The 13236-nt window shown below is 41.8% G+C and overlaps 3 protein-coding genes across 4 annotated transcripts; 2 read left to right on the plus strand and 1 right to left on the minus strand.

Moving 5' to 3' along the window:
- Window positions 1-5816, minus strand: LOC110798656 (magnesium transporter MRS2-5). Of its 2 annotated transcripts, none has more exons than XM_022003844.2 (7): window positions 5629-5816; window positions 3742-4339; window positions 2536-2606; window positions 1927-2055; window positions 544-909; window positions 418-465; window positions 1-338 (listed from the first exon to the last, which is right to left on the minus strand). In XM_022003844.2, the coding sequence occupies exons 2-7, from the start codon at window positions 4157-4159 to the stop codon at window positions 108-110; spliced, it is 1263 nt and encodes a 420-aa protein (XP_021859536.1). In that variant the 5' UTR covers window positions 4160-4339; window positions 5629-5816; the 3' UTR covers window positions 1-107. The 2 variants fall into 2 exon arrangements, with proteins under 2 accessions (XP_021859536.1, XP_021859535.1); XM_022003843.2 differs by having other exon boundaries at window positions 3742-4370; window positions 5629-5796.
- Window positions 5817-6690: 874 nt separating this feature from the next.
- On the plus strand, window positions 6691-7584 carry LOC130469707 (uncharacterized). The gene has a single exon (XM_056839137.1). The coding sequence runs from the start codon at window positions 6691-6693 to the stop codon at window positions 7582-7584; it is 894 nt and encodes a 297-aa protein (XP_056695115.1).
- A 98-nt stretch (window positions 7585-7682) lies between these two features.
- Window positions 7683-9143, plus strand: LOC130469708 (uncharacterized). The gene has a single exon (XM_056839138.1). It carries the CDS (start codon window positions 7683-7685, stop codon window positions 9141-9143), a length of 1461 nt encoding a protein of 486 aa, XP_056695116.1.
- Window positions 9144-13236: the final 4093 nt, after the last annotated feature.

The following is a 13236-nucleotide window of genomic DNA, read 5'->3' on the forward strand; positions in this document are numbered from 1 at the left end:
TTACTTTTTCACTTTTTCGTAACACTCAATTTTCTTAAAACAAGTGTGTACAGTAAAGAAATAGATCATAAAAACTAAATAACGTGTGCAAAGGCAGTCACTACTCACTAGACAGGGACTAATTTCTTCCCTTTGAAATAAACCAAAAAACAGAAGTATAAGATCCCACAGCCGATACAGCTGATAATCAGAACCCAATTGAATGTAAACGGATTATTGAACACCGGGGTCTCGAAATTCATCCCAAAGACCCCAGTGACAACAGCAAAACATGTAACAACGAATGTTGCTGCCGTCAGCAACAGTTCAAATTGAATCAGCTGGTTCTGAACATTTCCCTGTTAGAATGAAAAACAAAATTGATCAAATCTTTCAGATCTTCTGAGTTGAAAAGCTTATTGATATATGAAAACTCACCAGTTTGATATTGATCAAGTCCTCCGTATCATCAATGTATTCTTTCAGCTGCATAAAAAGAAATTGAAGGATAATTTTCAGTAACCCAGAATGGCAGCAAAATAAAAAGGAGAGAATGAGTCTTACTGATGACAACTTGCTAAGGGTGTGGTCAATAAAGACAAAATATGCTTCAAGCAACATCTCAAGTTCAACAATATCTTCCTTCTGACTGGATGAGCTTGTTGTAATACTTTCATGCTGGCTTGATCTGGTAATACTGCTCAAAGCCCTCTGCAATTTTTGGGATCCAATTGTGGCTGCCCCTGGAGAAACTGGTGCAACAGGTGAAACTGGTGCAGATTTTGATATCCATTTCACACCAACTGAAGGAATGTTATCTATGTCTGGATCATTTGACATATAACCCTCCATTTTCTCCTTCTTCTCCGTAAGGTACATCTCTGCCATATCGCCATCATCATCCATGAGATGCTCGATTTCATCACGCACCTGAAAATCCAGTAGATTATACATTACTTTTAAAAGGCGCCAGGCGCACAAAGGTGCAAAACTCCCTCCCAGGGCTAAGGTGCGCGCCTTTCGTACTCAAGGCTCACAATTTTTTAACTTTTTTGTGTTACTTATTTTCTTAAAAACAAAAAATCAAAAAAAAAATTAGAACAAAAAAACCAAACAAAAAGGGGACTAAGGAAGGTTCAAGGAACTTTTTAGTCGCTCGCTATTCATATAGATTCTCAAAAGAAATGCGCCACACCTTACACAAAGTAGTCTAAAATAGAAAGATAAGGATTTTGCATGACCTATCGCTGAATGAGACAAGTAAAAGATGGAAAAATTTAGGGTAATTTTCTCTCTCCTCTTTTCAAAATATAGTAAATTCAACGCAGTAACTACTCCGTATTAGGGAACCATTAAAGTCATGTGGTTTTGGCCTTTTAAAAAACAAAAACAAATAACTTGTCAATAATCGGAGCCTTATACCATAAGGTGTGTAAGGCGTTGCGCCTTGAGCCTGGGAAAAAGGCGTAAAGGCGAGCGCCTTTTGGAGGGTGCCTGAGCCGGTCATGGCTAGGCGCGCTTTTTATAACTAAGACTTGCACTTCTTTTTACAAAATCTATTTGCCATCCTGAAGTTCAATAAGTAATCTTGCCAAGAAGACCACTTAGGCCCTGTTCTGTTCACCTTATTTCCACTTATTTCAGGAAAGTTCAGATAAGTTCAGTTAAGTGCAGATAAGTTCAGATAAGATAAATTCAGGAAAAATAAGGGGTGACCAAGTACAATTTATAACTAAAATAAGTTTTGATAAGTTCTAATAAGTTCAGATAAGTTCAGATAAGTTCAGTTAAGTTCAGATAAGTTCAGATAAGATAAGTTCAGGAAAAATAAGTGAAAATCAGGTGAATAGAACGCAGCCTTAATCAATGGGATAAATTTTTAATCTGTTGAAAAAACAACTCTATTAAGCAATTAGGCCAACGTAACAGAACACTGAAGAGTTTTACCTTTTGAACTCGCTGAGTCAAACTAAGGAGGTTGCCTTTGAATCTCCGAACACGTTCCAGGTTCAGGGTACTAATAGATGATGCTAATTCGTCTAGCACTGGGCGTATCTCTGAAGCCAATTCTTTTGCCTACATAATTTCAATATTCTTTTGATACAAATTCTTGATGGAAGAAACAATGAAACTGTATACTCTTTAGAGGTAAGCTTCAGTTTTGGGCCTTTTGGCAAACACAAATCACAACACTGGGAATCAATGTCAATCCAGAGAAAAAACTCAGGCTGTTGACATGTTTAAACGGATTTTTGTAGAATACTCCCTGCGTTCCATCCAGTGTCATAGTCGACATTTGAGTATTAAGAAGTATAAATAACGAGTGAGAAACTAAATGTGTATTGGCATAGCTGTGATTCTGTGATACGAGTGGATGAATGGGTGAATATACAATTCATTCATCAAAGTAAGAGGATGCTTTAATGAGCACTATGACAATTTCAGCAGAGCAAAGGGAATATGTCGCGGAATAAATGTTAATATTTACAGGTTATTGTTTGCTACTTCCAGGATTTCTTTAGTATCGGACAAGACATATCAAACTGCAATGCATACCTGGGCATCCAGGGACGTGCATGTTAATTCCAAAGCCAATTCAAGTGCTTTAAATTCAAACGGCAATACATCTGTGAGAACACACAACACAAGAAATTCATACCACAGCTATTTCTGTAAAAACCAGGAGGCAATACAACTCGCATGACAACAAACTATCTTCTGTAGATTTTTCTTCCCCTCTTTTCTTTTAATTATTATAGGATTTCAAAGTTGTTTTACCAGTTATCCTGTTGCAAATTTACAAGCTAATCAAGAGGCAAACTATGGTCCAAACGTAAAAATCTACCACATAGGATAAGACCTTAAGGTCAGGTCTCCAGCAGCATCTAAAGGACTAAAAACTAGGAGATCACACTTAATTCCACCAACAATTTGGAGGATTTGACTCCATACTTGAGAATATAAACACAAGAACTTGTCTCAGTATACTAAATCCAAGCAACACAAGATTCATCAAAGAAAGAAACATTTAAGGTTCTTCTAAACAAAGAAGGAAAAAGAACAGAGGTGTTTGCCATGCCAAATTTGTTCCTACTGTTGCTTCAGACTCACCCAATAACTTGAAGCACATAGTGATGCAACTTTTTAAACTAAAAAATATCTTTTGACATCACCTGTTAGCATAAATTGTCTTAATAAATTAATTAATTTGCTTCCACCAAACTTCAAAGTAACATGTCTCAGCCTTCCCCCTTAATTTCATCTATAATGTGGTCAGCTTCAAAAAGTACTCTCTTCTCTTTCATAATGTTTATTTTTGTCCTGATTCTCATTTCTAGATGCTCCAAAATAGGTATCCTTGTCCTCAATTTTCTCTCTATATTGAAGCACTACTACACAACTTCGCCTGAAACTTGTTCTCCTTTTCCCAATCTGTGTGACAATTCGATCAGTAAAAAATTGAGAAACAAAAAAGTAAATTAAATAATGTTTCAGGAACAGCAGTCAGATAACGAAGCCTAGGGTGTGATGGGAAGTAAGAAGGTGTCATTTTAGTTCACTATGAAGAAGCTAATCCACGGTGAAAACTCCTATGTACAATTAATTAACATCCTTTATCTTCTTGTGATTTATTTCCAGCAATTAGAGGAGAAAAAAGAGAGAATAACAGTTTGTAATTTGTTTGCTGATCAAGATGTGTCCAGCAGCATGTATCAAACAAATCTGAAAGGATATCCAATCTACATAAAATTTCAACATTACCAGCTTGATCCTTGGATGCTTGAAGTCGATTGCACAACTCTGTCTTATACTGCATGACAGAGCCATCCAAAGAATTCATCACAAAAGCCTCGTCAGCAGTGATAACACATCTAATCTGCTCTAGGTTTACCACAATAGCCTTCTCTCTGCCCAATATGGCAGAAGGATATATAAACAAGGGGTCCAAAAGCCGAAGATCCCTAGAAGGTAAGGAACAGTCTTTCATAATTGTGGACTTATCAAGCTCCATAACTTTTGTGTTCCCATTTTGCTCAATCTTTATCCATGAGCGACTTCCATGGCCTCTCTTCTTGACACCTGAAAACCCAAATACATGCCCAAAGGCACCTGTTCTTGCACCACTACTGGGAGCAGTTGACTCAGCTTTATTAGAATTTTCTGGTTTCTCCATCAACATTCACTTTATGCTCCCTAGTTTAAAACGGAAGAACTTCATAAAAAGTTATCTGCATCAAAACATATCACGTTGTCTTTTCTCTTTGAAAACCCCTTTGTAACTCTTGATCTTCCAATATGCCAATAAATTTCATCTTGGAACAGTCTTCATAAAAGCATATGATCGAATTCCCCAGAAATCCTGCAAGTTCAGCAGCATGTACCCAATTCACCTTTCCATACAAGCAAGTTCAAGTGTCAATTATGCACTAGTTTATCACATTGTAGAAGCAATGTGCACAAGTAAAATTAACTAATCTAAGAGAAGTATTTTCTTAACACCCCAGTACAAACAAAAATAGTGATAACATCTACTACATTAACCAATTTCATGCCAAAAGTAAAGCTGCCAACAACCCTTCATGCAACTTGTTTAAATTCCTTCTATTAACAACACATCTGACAATTTCAGGCACTCAAGAAAGACCAAGCAATTGAACACCTTTGGCCTTTCAGGGTGAGGTTCATCAACGATAATTACTCTATGCCTCTATGGCCACTGCACCTGGTCACCAACTTTAAGGTCTACCAAGGTAACCTTTGACCTTCAAGTTCGAGAAACATTGTTGACAACTGAAATTTTATACTACTCCGACATGAGTTGCGCCACGAATAAAAGAAAAGAGTTCCATGATCTCAAATTTATGGTCAAGACTGTACAACTGGCCTCCAGAGAACTGTTAGCTTAACCAAACAATTGGTTTACATTTTTTGTTGATTGTAAACAAAACAACAGTAGATTTTTAAAAAGTTTTATTGATTTACTTCTTTAATTTTTGTGATTCCAGGCTTCTGTATTGTTCCAACGTGTGTACTTCAGAACATTTAGTTCTCAGAAAACAGGACAAATAGACAACCCTGAGGAAGGGGGAACTTCAGAAGCAATAGATTGAATAACAGGATTGACTTAGAAGAATAGAATTAGGCCAATGCAATGAATCAAGCTGATGCATAGTTGAAGAGAAAATATCCAACTGGAGACCAAATTGGGTGTTTTGATCCTTAAAATTTCCATAACAAGAAGTCAAGAAACAGAAACAATCAGAAACTCAATCACAGTAGGAGAAGTCTGTTCCTCATAAACTACTCCCTTCATCCGGACTTAGTTGGTGCTTATCTAGTTCAAAATACACTATCAACGTCACTATTAATTCGAGATAGAAGAACTACGTCAATCAAAAAAAAACAACTACATCGATCAGTACTTTCAGATTTTGTAAAATTCCAAACAAATATGAGCCAATACCCCAATAAAAGTACTAAGCATTTCAATCAACACCTATATGCACCAAAAACCCATCAATTCTACAAATTATTAGCGAAAATGCAGAATCCTAAGTACCCATTTCGTCCAATTTGGCAGAGATGATATAAAAATATATGCTTCAAACTACCAAAGGAATTGTATTCTATGAATTGGGAAACTCATACCTTAGATTTCAAATCCGCCAACTTGTTCAAGGTTGCTCTAACAACTTGGCCAGACGCGGAAAGAAAGAGAGGAGAGAGGAGAGAGGGAGAAGCACACCAAGTTAATGGTTTGGAGGTTCCTGTTCGTTCCGTAGCAGATCATTTAGTTCACCTCATTTTCAGGAGGGCTGCCCAGTCGATCCCTTTGATTGGCAAATTAATCATATTAAGTGGCAATATCGTAAATTAAGCATAAGAAAATGAAACTAAAATAAAATAAAAGGTAAAATAGAAAAGGTTAAGAAAATGACGGTGAAGATGTCGTTAGCTACAAAGTACGGAGTACAAAAGAAGGAGAACAATGTTGGGAGTATTAGAAAGAGTCGGTAGGTTGTTTACGATGTTGGTGAGTAGATCGTCATCTTCCTCCAACAAAAAAGTAGGTATGTGAGATGGTCGAAGACTTGGTCGATTCAAGTAATTGTTAGGATATTGCAGCGATCTGAAACAACAATTGTGGGCAATTGTATACTAGTTGGGATAGATTGTATATTAATTGAGATAGATTGTATATTATACAGAGAAACTGTATAAAACAAAGTTGTGACAATACTCAATATGTTGTTAGTTCGTAAATGAGAAGAAAAAAAAGGTAAGTGTTTGGGCCCATATACATGGCCAGCCCAATCCGATATAAAAGACCAAAATGCCCCTGAGGTCTCCTTATTCAAGAACAGCTGTTCATTAGAAGTAGATATAATTACATAATACCCCCGTGTAATCATATAAATACTCTGTTGTAATCATTAAAAAAGGCTATCTAAGCATTACCTAAAAAAGCAAGTCAGTCACTCTCTCTCTAGTTCTTCTCACTTAACAATAACTTACATAATTTTAATTATCATACGAAGGTTTCTCGGACATATTCAGGGATTGTCTAAAAATGATAACGCGGGTGGTTGGATATAAGGAAATCACGATCAAGTACGTCATCGGTCAAGCTGATTCCCAAGATATTATATTTACCGTTTCTCCGGCAGAAACAGTTTGGCGCCGTCTGTGGGGATCGCTTAACAAAAAGCCATGGTGAACACCAGACGTGCTCGACGACCGTCACCTATTCGACATCCCTCATCTACCCAGTCACCCTCTCAAAGAAGGTCCTCGGCCTCCAGACATGTCGACGATCAGCTGCGTCATGGTCCAGTGATGTCCTCTCGACACGATCACGTGCTCGAGTCGATCCATGCCAGCGACCTGCAGCCTCATGGAGAAGTCGAGAGACCTTTGCCCGTCACACAGGAAGACTTAAGGAGACTGGCTGAACAATTCAACGACACTTTAGAGCGCATCCTCAGTGTCGCCGTGTTGAACCTCCGGGATGGTAATGAAGGTCCATCTCGACCCAGAGGACAACCAAGGTCATCGGTGGAGGTCCTAGCCCAGCGGGAGACAAGATCATGCATCCAGCCCACCAGAAGCACGCTCTCTACGAGAGGCCCTCCTTGGTCCGAAAGAGACCCTGAACTACCACTGAATCCTCCTCGACACACAGGGGGACATCGAACATCGAGAAGCCTCCCCCCGCCACCCCAGAGGCATGGCCGAAGCGATGCTCGAAATATGATTGTCCAACGAAGACTCAGGAGAGGTGAGCTTGACGCCCGCGAAATCATCAACTCTCGAAGAAGCGAGGGGAGACAGGGAGATGTCGGGGGGGGGGGGGAGGTCTCTGCTCACTCTCAACATGAGAGTTCAAGAAGATCCCTTGATTATCCTCGACACTCCCTCACCCCAGTGGAACCCCCAAGATCTCAACACGGATCCTCTCGAGAACGAGATCAAGAAGAAAACTCAATCACATCTGGAAGAAGAGCGGATAGACACACCCAAACAGGGAGAGAACCTCCTCGGACCGGGAGACGGGAACCAACCCCCCTCGAGATAAGGTGCAGCTCGGCAACCTCAGCTTCCTAAGTCCTTTTAGCAGACAGATCATTGAAGCACCAACCCCGAACAAAGTCAAGGTACCCTCTATCGACCCATATGACGGGACCTCTGACCCGAATGACCACATGGATGCCTACAAGGCCCGAATGACTGTCCAAACAGGAGATGAAGCGGCATGGTGCAGGTTCTTTCCTGCCACTCTCAAAGGGATGGCTCTCTCATGGTTCTCTGGGCTATCGGCCGGTATCATCACGAGGTTCTCAGTGCTCGAAGCTCTATTCGAATCACAATTCATTGCCGGACAAGTATACAAGAAGACCAGTATGTATCTCATGTCCGTCCGACAGCAACCAAACGAAAGCCTCAAGGAATACATCAAGAGATTCAATGACGAGTCCTTGAACATACCAAACTTGCAAGATTCCGTTGCCTTCACCGCGCTCATGACCGGGCTAAAGGCAGGAAGTCGATTCCTTTGGGTCTTGGCCGACGAGCAAATATCTACTCTGCCCCAAGCAATGGTCCGGGCACAGAGATACATTCAATCCGCGGAAATCTGCAATCCATCGGCCGAAACTGACCTTAAGAGAAAAAAAGAGGTCGTCGGACGAGAAAAAGAGAAGAAGCCCAAAGAGACTGACAATGGAAATGACCCTCGGTACAACAGTAACAGGAGGGAGATATACCTTGACATCAAGGAAAAGTCATTGCTGCCAAGTCCAACCCCGATCAGGACCCCCGCGTCCAAAAGAGACAAGAGCCTCTGGTGTGAGTTCCACAAAGAGTGCGGACACACCACCAAGGACTGTCGAGAATTGAAAAGGGCCTTGGACAGACTCGCCGACGAAGGAAAGTTAAACAAATATTTGAAGGGTTCACCCTCTGACAAGAAGCAAGATAACAAGGGATCAAATGCCCATAGTGACCATACCGAAGGATATGTTGGGGTGATAGCTGGGGGTCTCGCGTCTGGCGGCCTAACCGGCAACGCCAGAAAAATACACTTGCACGCTCTAACCCATCGGATCCTCGATGTCGAAGCATCCTCCCCAGATCTAAAATGTCCAACAATAACGTTCCAAGAGGACCCCTCTCGAACTATCCGTGCCCTGCATGATGATCCCCTAGTTGTCGGGATTAAGGTGGCCAACCGAACAGTAAAAAGAGTATTGATCGATAGTGGAAGCTCGGCTGACATCCTAACTCTTGAATGTCTCGAGAGGCTACGTTACAAGAAAAGTGACCTCACCGACATCAGCCAACCCCTCGTGGGATTCGGTGGTCAATCAGTATACCCCGTCGGCATGATCAAACTTCCCGTCCGTATCGGAGAAAAAGGAAAACAAAGAAGCCTTCCCATAGACTTCATGGTCGTCGATACACCCTTGCCTTACAACATAATAGTGGGAAGGCCTCTGCTGAACAAAATCAAGGCTTCCATCTCAACCTACCAACTCCTTCTCCAATATGAAACAGACAGCGGGGTAGTCAGAAACTCTACGGGGATCAGCGGTCTGCTCGACAATGTTACAACAACAGCTTCAAGAATGAGAAAAATTCAATCCCGAGCACAGAACCCCCTCTGAAGAAGAGACATTCGGAGGAAAAAGGGTCATCGGCTGACGATCTAGGTGTATTCCTTGGCGATGATCCAAAATATTATGCCTGCCCTAGACCAGCCCAGGAAGATGAGGAGATAGTACTTGACAAAGATCCGCTGCATACTGTCCGGGTTGGAAAGAACCTAGGTGAAGAATTGCGAGGCAAAATCATTGCTATTCTGCGAGAATACAGGGATGTGTTTGCTTTCTCGGTCAAGGAAACCGACAGATTATGGTACACGAACTGAACATCAAAGAAGGTCATCGGCCGATCAAACAGAATTTGCGCCATCAAGGCCAAGAGCGAAACCCTACTGCTGAAGAAGTCCAAAAATTGTTGGAGGCAGGGTCTATCCGAGAATGTCAATACTCAGAATGGCTCTCTAATGTGGTCTTAGTCAAAAAGTCAAACGGAACTTGGCGAATGTGCGTCGACTTTACAGATCTAAATAAAGCTTGTCCCAAAGATGACTATCCTCTACCCAAAATCGACAGGCTCGTCGACTCAACGGCTGGGCACGGCCTGTTCAGCTTCATGGATGCCAATGCAGGCTACCATCAGATTCCGAGAAAGACCAAGCTCATACTGCCTTCATCACCAGCCAAGGAGTATATTTCTACAAAGTGATGCCCTTTGGGCTAAAAAATGCAGGGGCAATATACCAAAGGCTAGTTAACAAAATCTTTGGGGAACAAATTGGGAGGAACATCGAAGTGTACATTGACGACATGATCGTCAAAAGCAAACTCCCTGAAGACCATTATTCTGACCTCGAAGAAACACTCAAGACCTTATGCCTGCACAACATGAAGCTCAATCCGAAGAAGTGCGTGTTTGGGGTCAAAGGCGGGAAGTGCCTCAGATTCCTTGTGGACGAAAGGAGAATTGAAGAAAACCCTGATAAAATACAGGCGCTCCTCGATATGACATCCCCCCGTTCGGTCAAGGAAGTTCAAAGACTCACTGGATGTATAGCCGCCCTCGGCAGGTTTTTGTCCCAATCAGCTGATAAAAGTCTCCAATTTTTCAAAGTACTGAAAGGAACAGGGTTCAATTGGAATACCGAAGCCGAGGCCGCCTTCCAACAATTGAAGACGCACCTCTCTACCATTCCCAAATTGGTCTCACCATTGGTAGGAGAAACTCTATACCTATACTTAGGGATCACTGAATATGCACTGAGCGCGGTCCTTGTCGCTGAAAGAGAGAAGCAGCAACACCCAGTATAGTTCATCAGCCACGCATTCCGAGGAGCCGAAGCCAAATATCCACTCATTGAGAAGATGGTATATGCCCTAGTGATGGCCAGTCGAAAGCTTAAACCATACTACAAAGCACACCCGATCAAGGTCCTGACAAGCCAACCTCTGAGAAAGGTGATAGAAAGTCAAAATCACTCGAACCGCATGAATGAATGGGCAAACCAGCTCTCGGATTTCGGCTTGGAATACGAGCCAAGGAGGGCTATCAAGGCGCAAGCCCTCGCCGACTTCATCGTCGAATGCACTAATCGGCCACCCGAAAAGGATACGACGAGCCAAAAGTAGTGGGAACTCTATGTTGATGGGTCGGCCACGAGGACAGGATGTGGAGTAGGCATACTGATCAAAACGCCCAACGGTGATCGGCTCGAATATGCGGTTAAGTTCTCTTTCCTAGCCTCCAATAATGAATCGGAATATGAAGCACTTATCCTCGGAATTCAAATGTGTCAAGCCGCGGCGGCCATCTCTGTACATGCTAAATCTGACTCACAACTCATTGTCGGACAAGTTCAAGGAGATTTCGAGGCTAAAGAAGACAACATGAAAATGCACCTGACAAAGGGAAGGAAAGTCATTGACCAACTGCAAGATTTCACCATCCAACATATTCCCCGGTCTAAAAACCAACAAGTCGATGCCCTTTCAAGGCTAGCAAGTTCCGCAGAGGGGATGAAGCCTAGGACAATCATTTGGGAGGTTCTCCAAGAGCCAAACATAAATGTCGAGGCACTCATGAACCTAGACAGAGGTCCAGATTGGATGGAGAAAATCATAAAGTTCAAAAGAGACAACGTGCTCCCCGACAGTGAAAGAGAGGCGGCATTGAGAGCACTCACAGCAGTGAGTAAAAAATCTGCCCACGAGTGAGAAACGGTGAGAATTAAAATGCTCGCACACCACATCAATGAGTAAAACGTAAAATACTCACGAGGAAACCAAAAATATCTCGCATGGCGTTCTGTTTTCACTATTTGCTCACGAAAATAGTGGTCCCCACTTTTCTGTTTGTTGCAGGTGAATTACAGCGCAAATGCTGGTCTCTAAGAGTAAAGAGCGTTGGTTTTACAATTTAATCAACAAAAAGATTCCTTTTGATGGTAAAGGCCCAATGGGCGTGTGACACATGTCAACCACAACATATCAACCAATCACAAAATTGCTTACTTTTTGTAATCGTTATATTATGTTAACGGCAAATTTGGCCAAAAATAATTAATAATAATAATAATAAAAAAAAAATATACCAACGGTCATAAAATTTCAAGATCTATAAATAGAGTCCAAATTTGCTATATTTTGACACACTTTCAAAAATTATTTTTCTCTCTCTAACATCATCAAAATCATTTTATCTTAGCTAAAAATAGATATGAAATAACGTAAATTAAATAATTTATCTTAACTAATTGCTAAAATTCATTTAAGTTATTAATATAATTGAATAAATACAAAATGGATGGAGTATGTGGGAAATAGAAAGTGTGGTGGGGTTTAGTGAATAGTAAAAGTAAAAGTGGTGAGGAGTTTTTTTTTTTGCTTATTGGTGGGATGAGTTTGTTGTAAAAAAATTTGTATGTGAGGAAAGTGATGTGGAGGAGTAAGAAAGTGGTAGAGAGATAGTGGTGAGGAGTTTTTTTTCCCATTGATGGGAGTGGTCTGATTAAGAAACAAGCAGATTGGTTCCTCTAGCACAACGAGACTCTCTACAAGATTTCATACACCCACCCCTTGCTCAAATGTGTCACCTCAGAGAAAGAAAATTGCATACTCCGGGAAATACATCAAGGGGCGTGCGGAAGCCACCAAGGTGCGAGAACCATTGCAGGAAAAGCGCTCCGATCGGGTTTCTATTGGCCAACTTTAAAAAAGGATGTGACAGACTTGGTTAAAAAATGTGGTCGATGTCAGGAGTTCGCTAATCTCACTCGGATGCCAGCCAATAACCTAACAACCGTTCAAGCTGTGTTACCCTTCGACAGGTGGGGGATGGACATCCTCGACCCATTCCCAGTGGCCTCCGGTCAGAGAAAATTCTTAATCGTGGTTGTTGACTACTTCACCAAATGGATCGAGGTAGAACCTCTGGCGACGATAAGTGATAAGCAAGTGCAACAATTCATCTGGAGGAATATCATCACGAGATTTGGAGTCCCTCGGACACTCATATCAGACAATGGTCGACAGTTTGATAGCAAAGCCACCAAGGGATACTGTGATCGCTTCGGTATACAGACCCGGTTGGCGTCGGTCTCAAGGCCCCAAAGCAATGGCTAGGCTGAATCTGCTAATAAGATTATCTTGAATGGACTCAAGACAATGATCGATGGGTCTAGTGGCTCTTGGGTCGATGACCTACCTGGAGTCTTGTGGTCAGCTCGAACCATCGTCAAAGAATCTACTAGGAAAACTCCTTTTTCACTGGTCTATGGAAGCAACGCCGTCCTTCTCGTCGAACTCGGCATTCCCTCACCCAGAGTCACATACTATGATTACGAGAAAAATGAAGCCGAAAAAAGGGTTAACCTCGACTTGCTCCCCGAAACGAGAGGAAACACTCTGCTCAAGTCCATTGCCTATAAGCAGAAGATTGCTTGGTATTTCAACAAAAGAGTTCGCCCTCGGTCACTGCACGAAGGAGATTGGGTACTAAGGAAAGTCGAGGCAACTAGCCGAATAAGCACTCTCGGAAAAATGGGACCTAACTGGGAAGGCCCTTACAAGATTGCAAAAGTCATTCGACCTGGCACCTACAACCTCGTCGACCCCAAAGGCAAGCACCTTCCTCGACCATGGAATGCCGATAACCTCAAAA

The sequence above is a fragment of the Spinacia oleracea genome, chromosome 3 (genome assembly GCF_020520425.1).
Source record: "Spinacia oleracea cultivar Varoflay chromosome 3, BTI_SOV_V1, whole genome shotgun sequence".
NCBI classification, from domain to species: domain Eukaryota; kingdom Viridiplantae; phylum Streptophyta; class Magnoliopsida; order Caryophyllales; family Amaranthaceae; genus Spinacia; species Spinacia oleracea.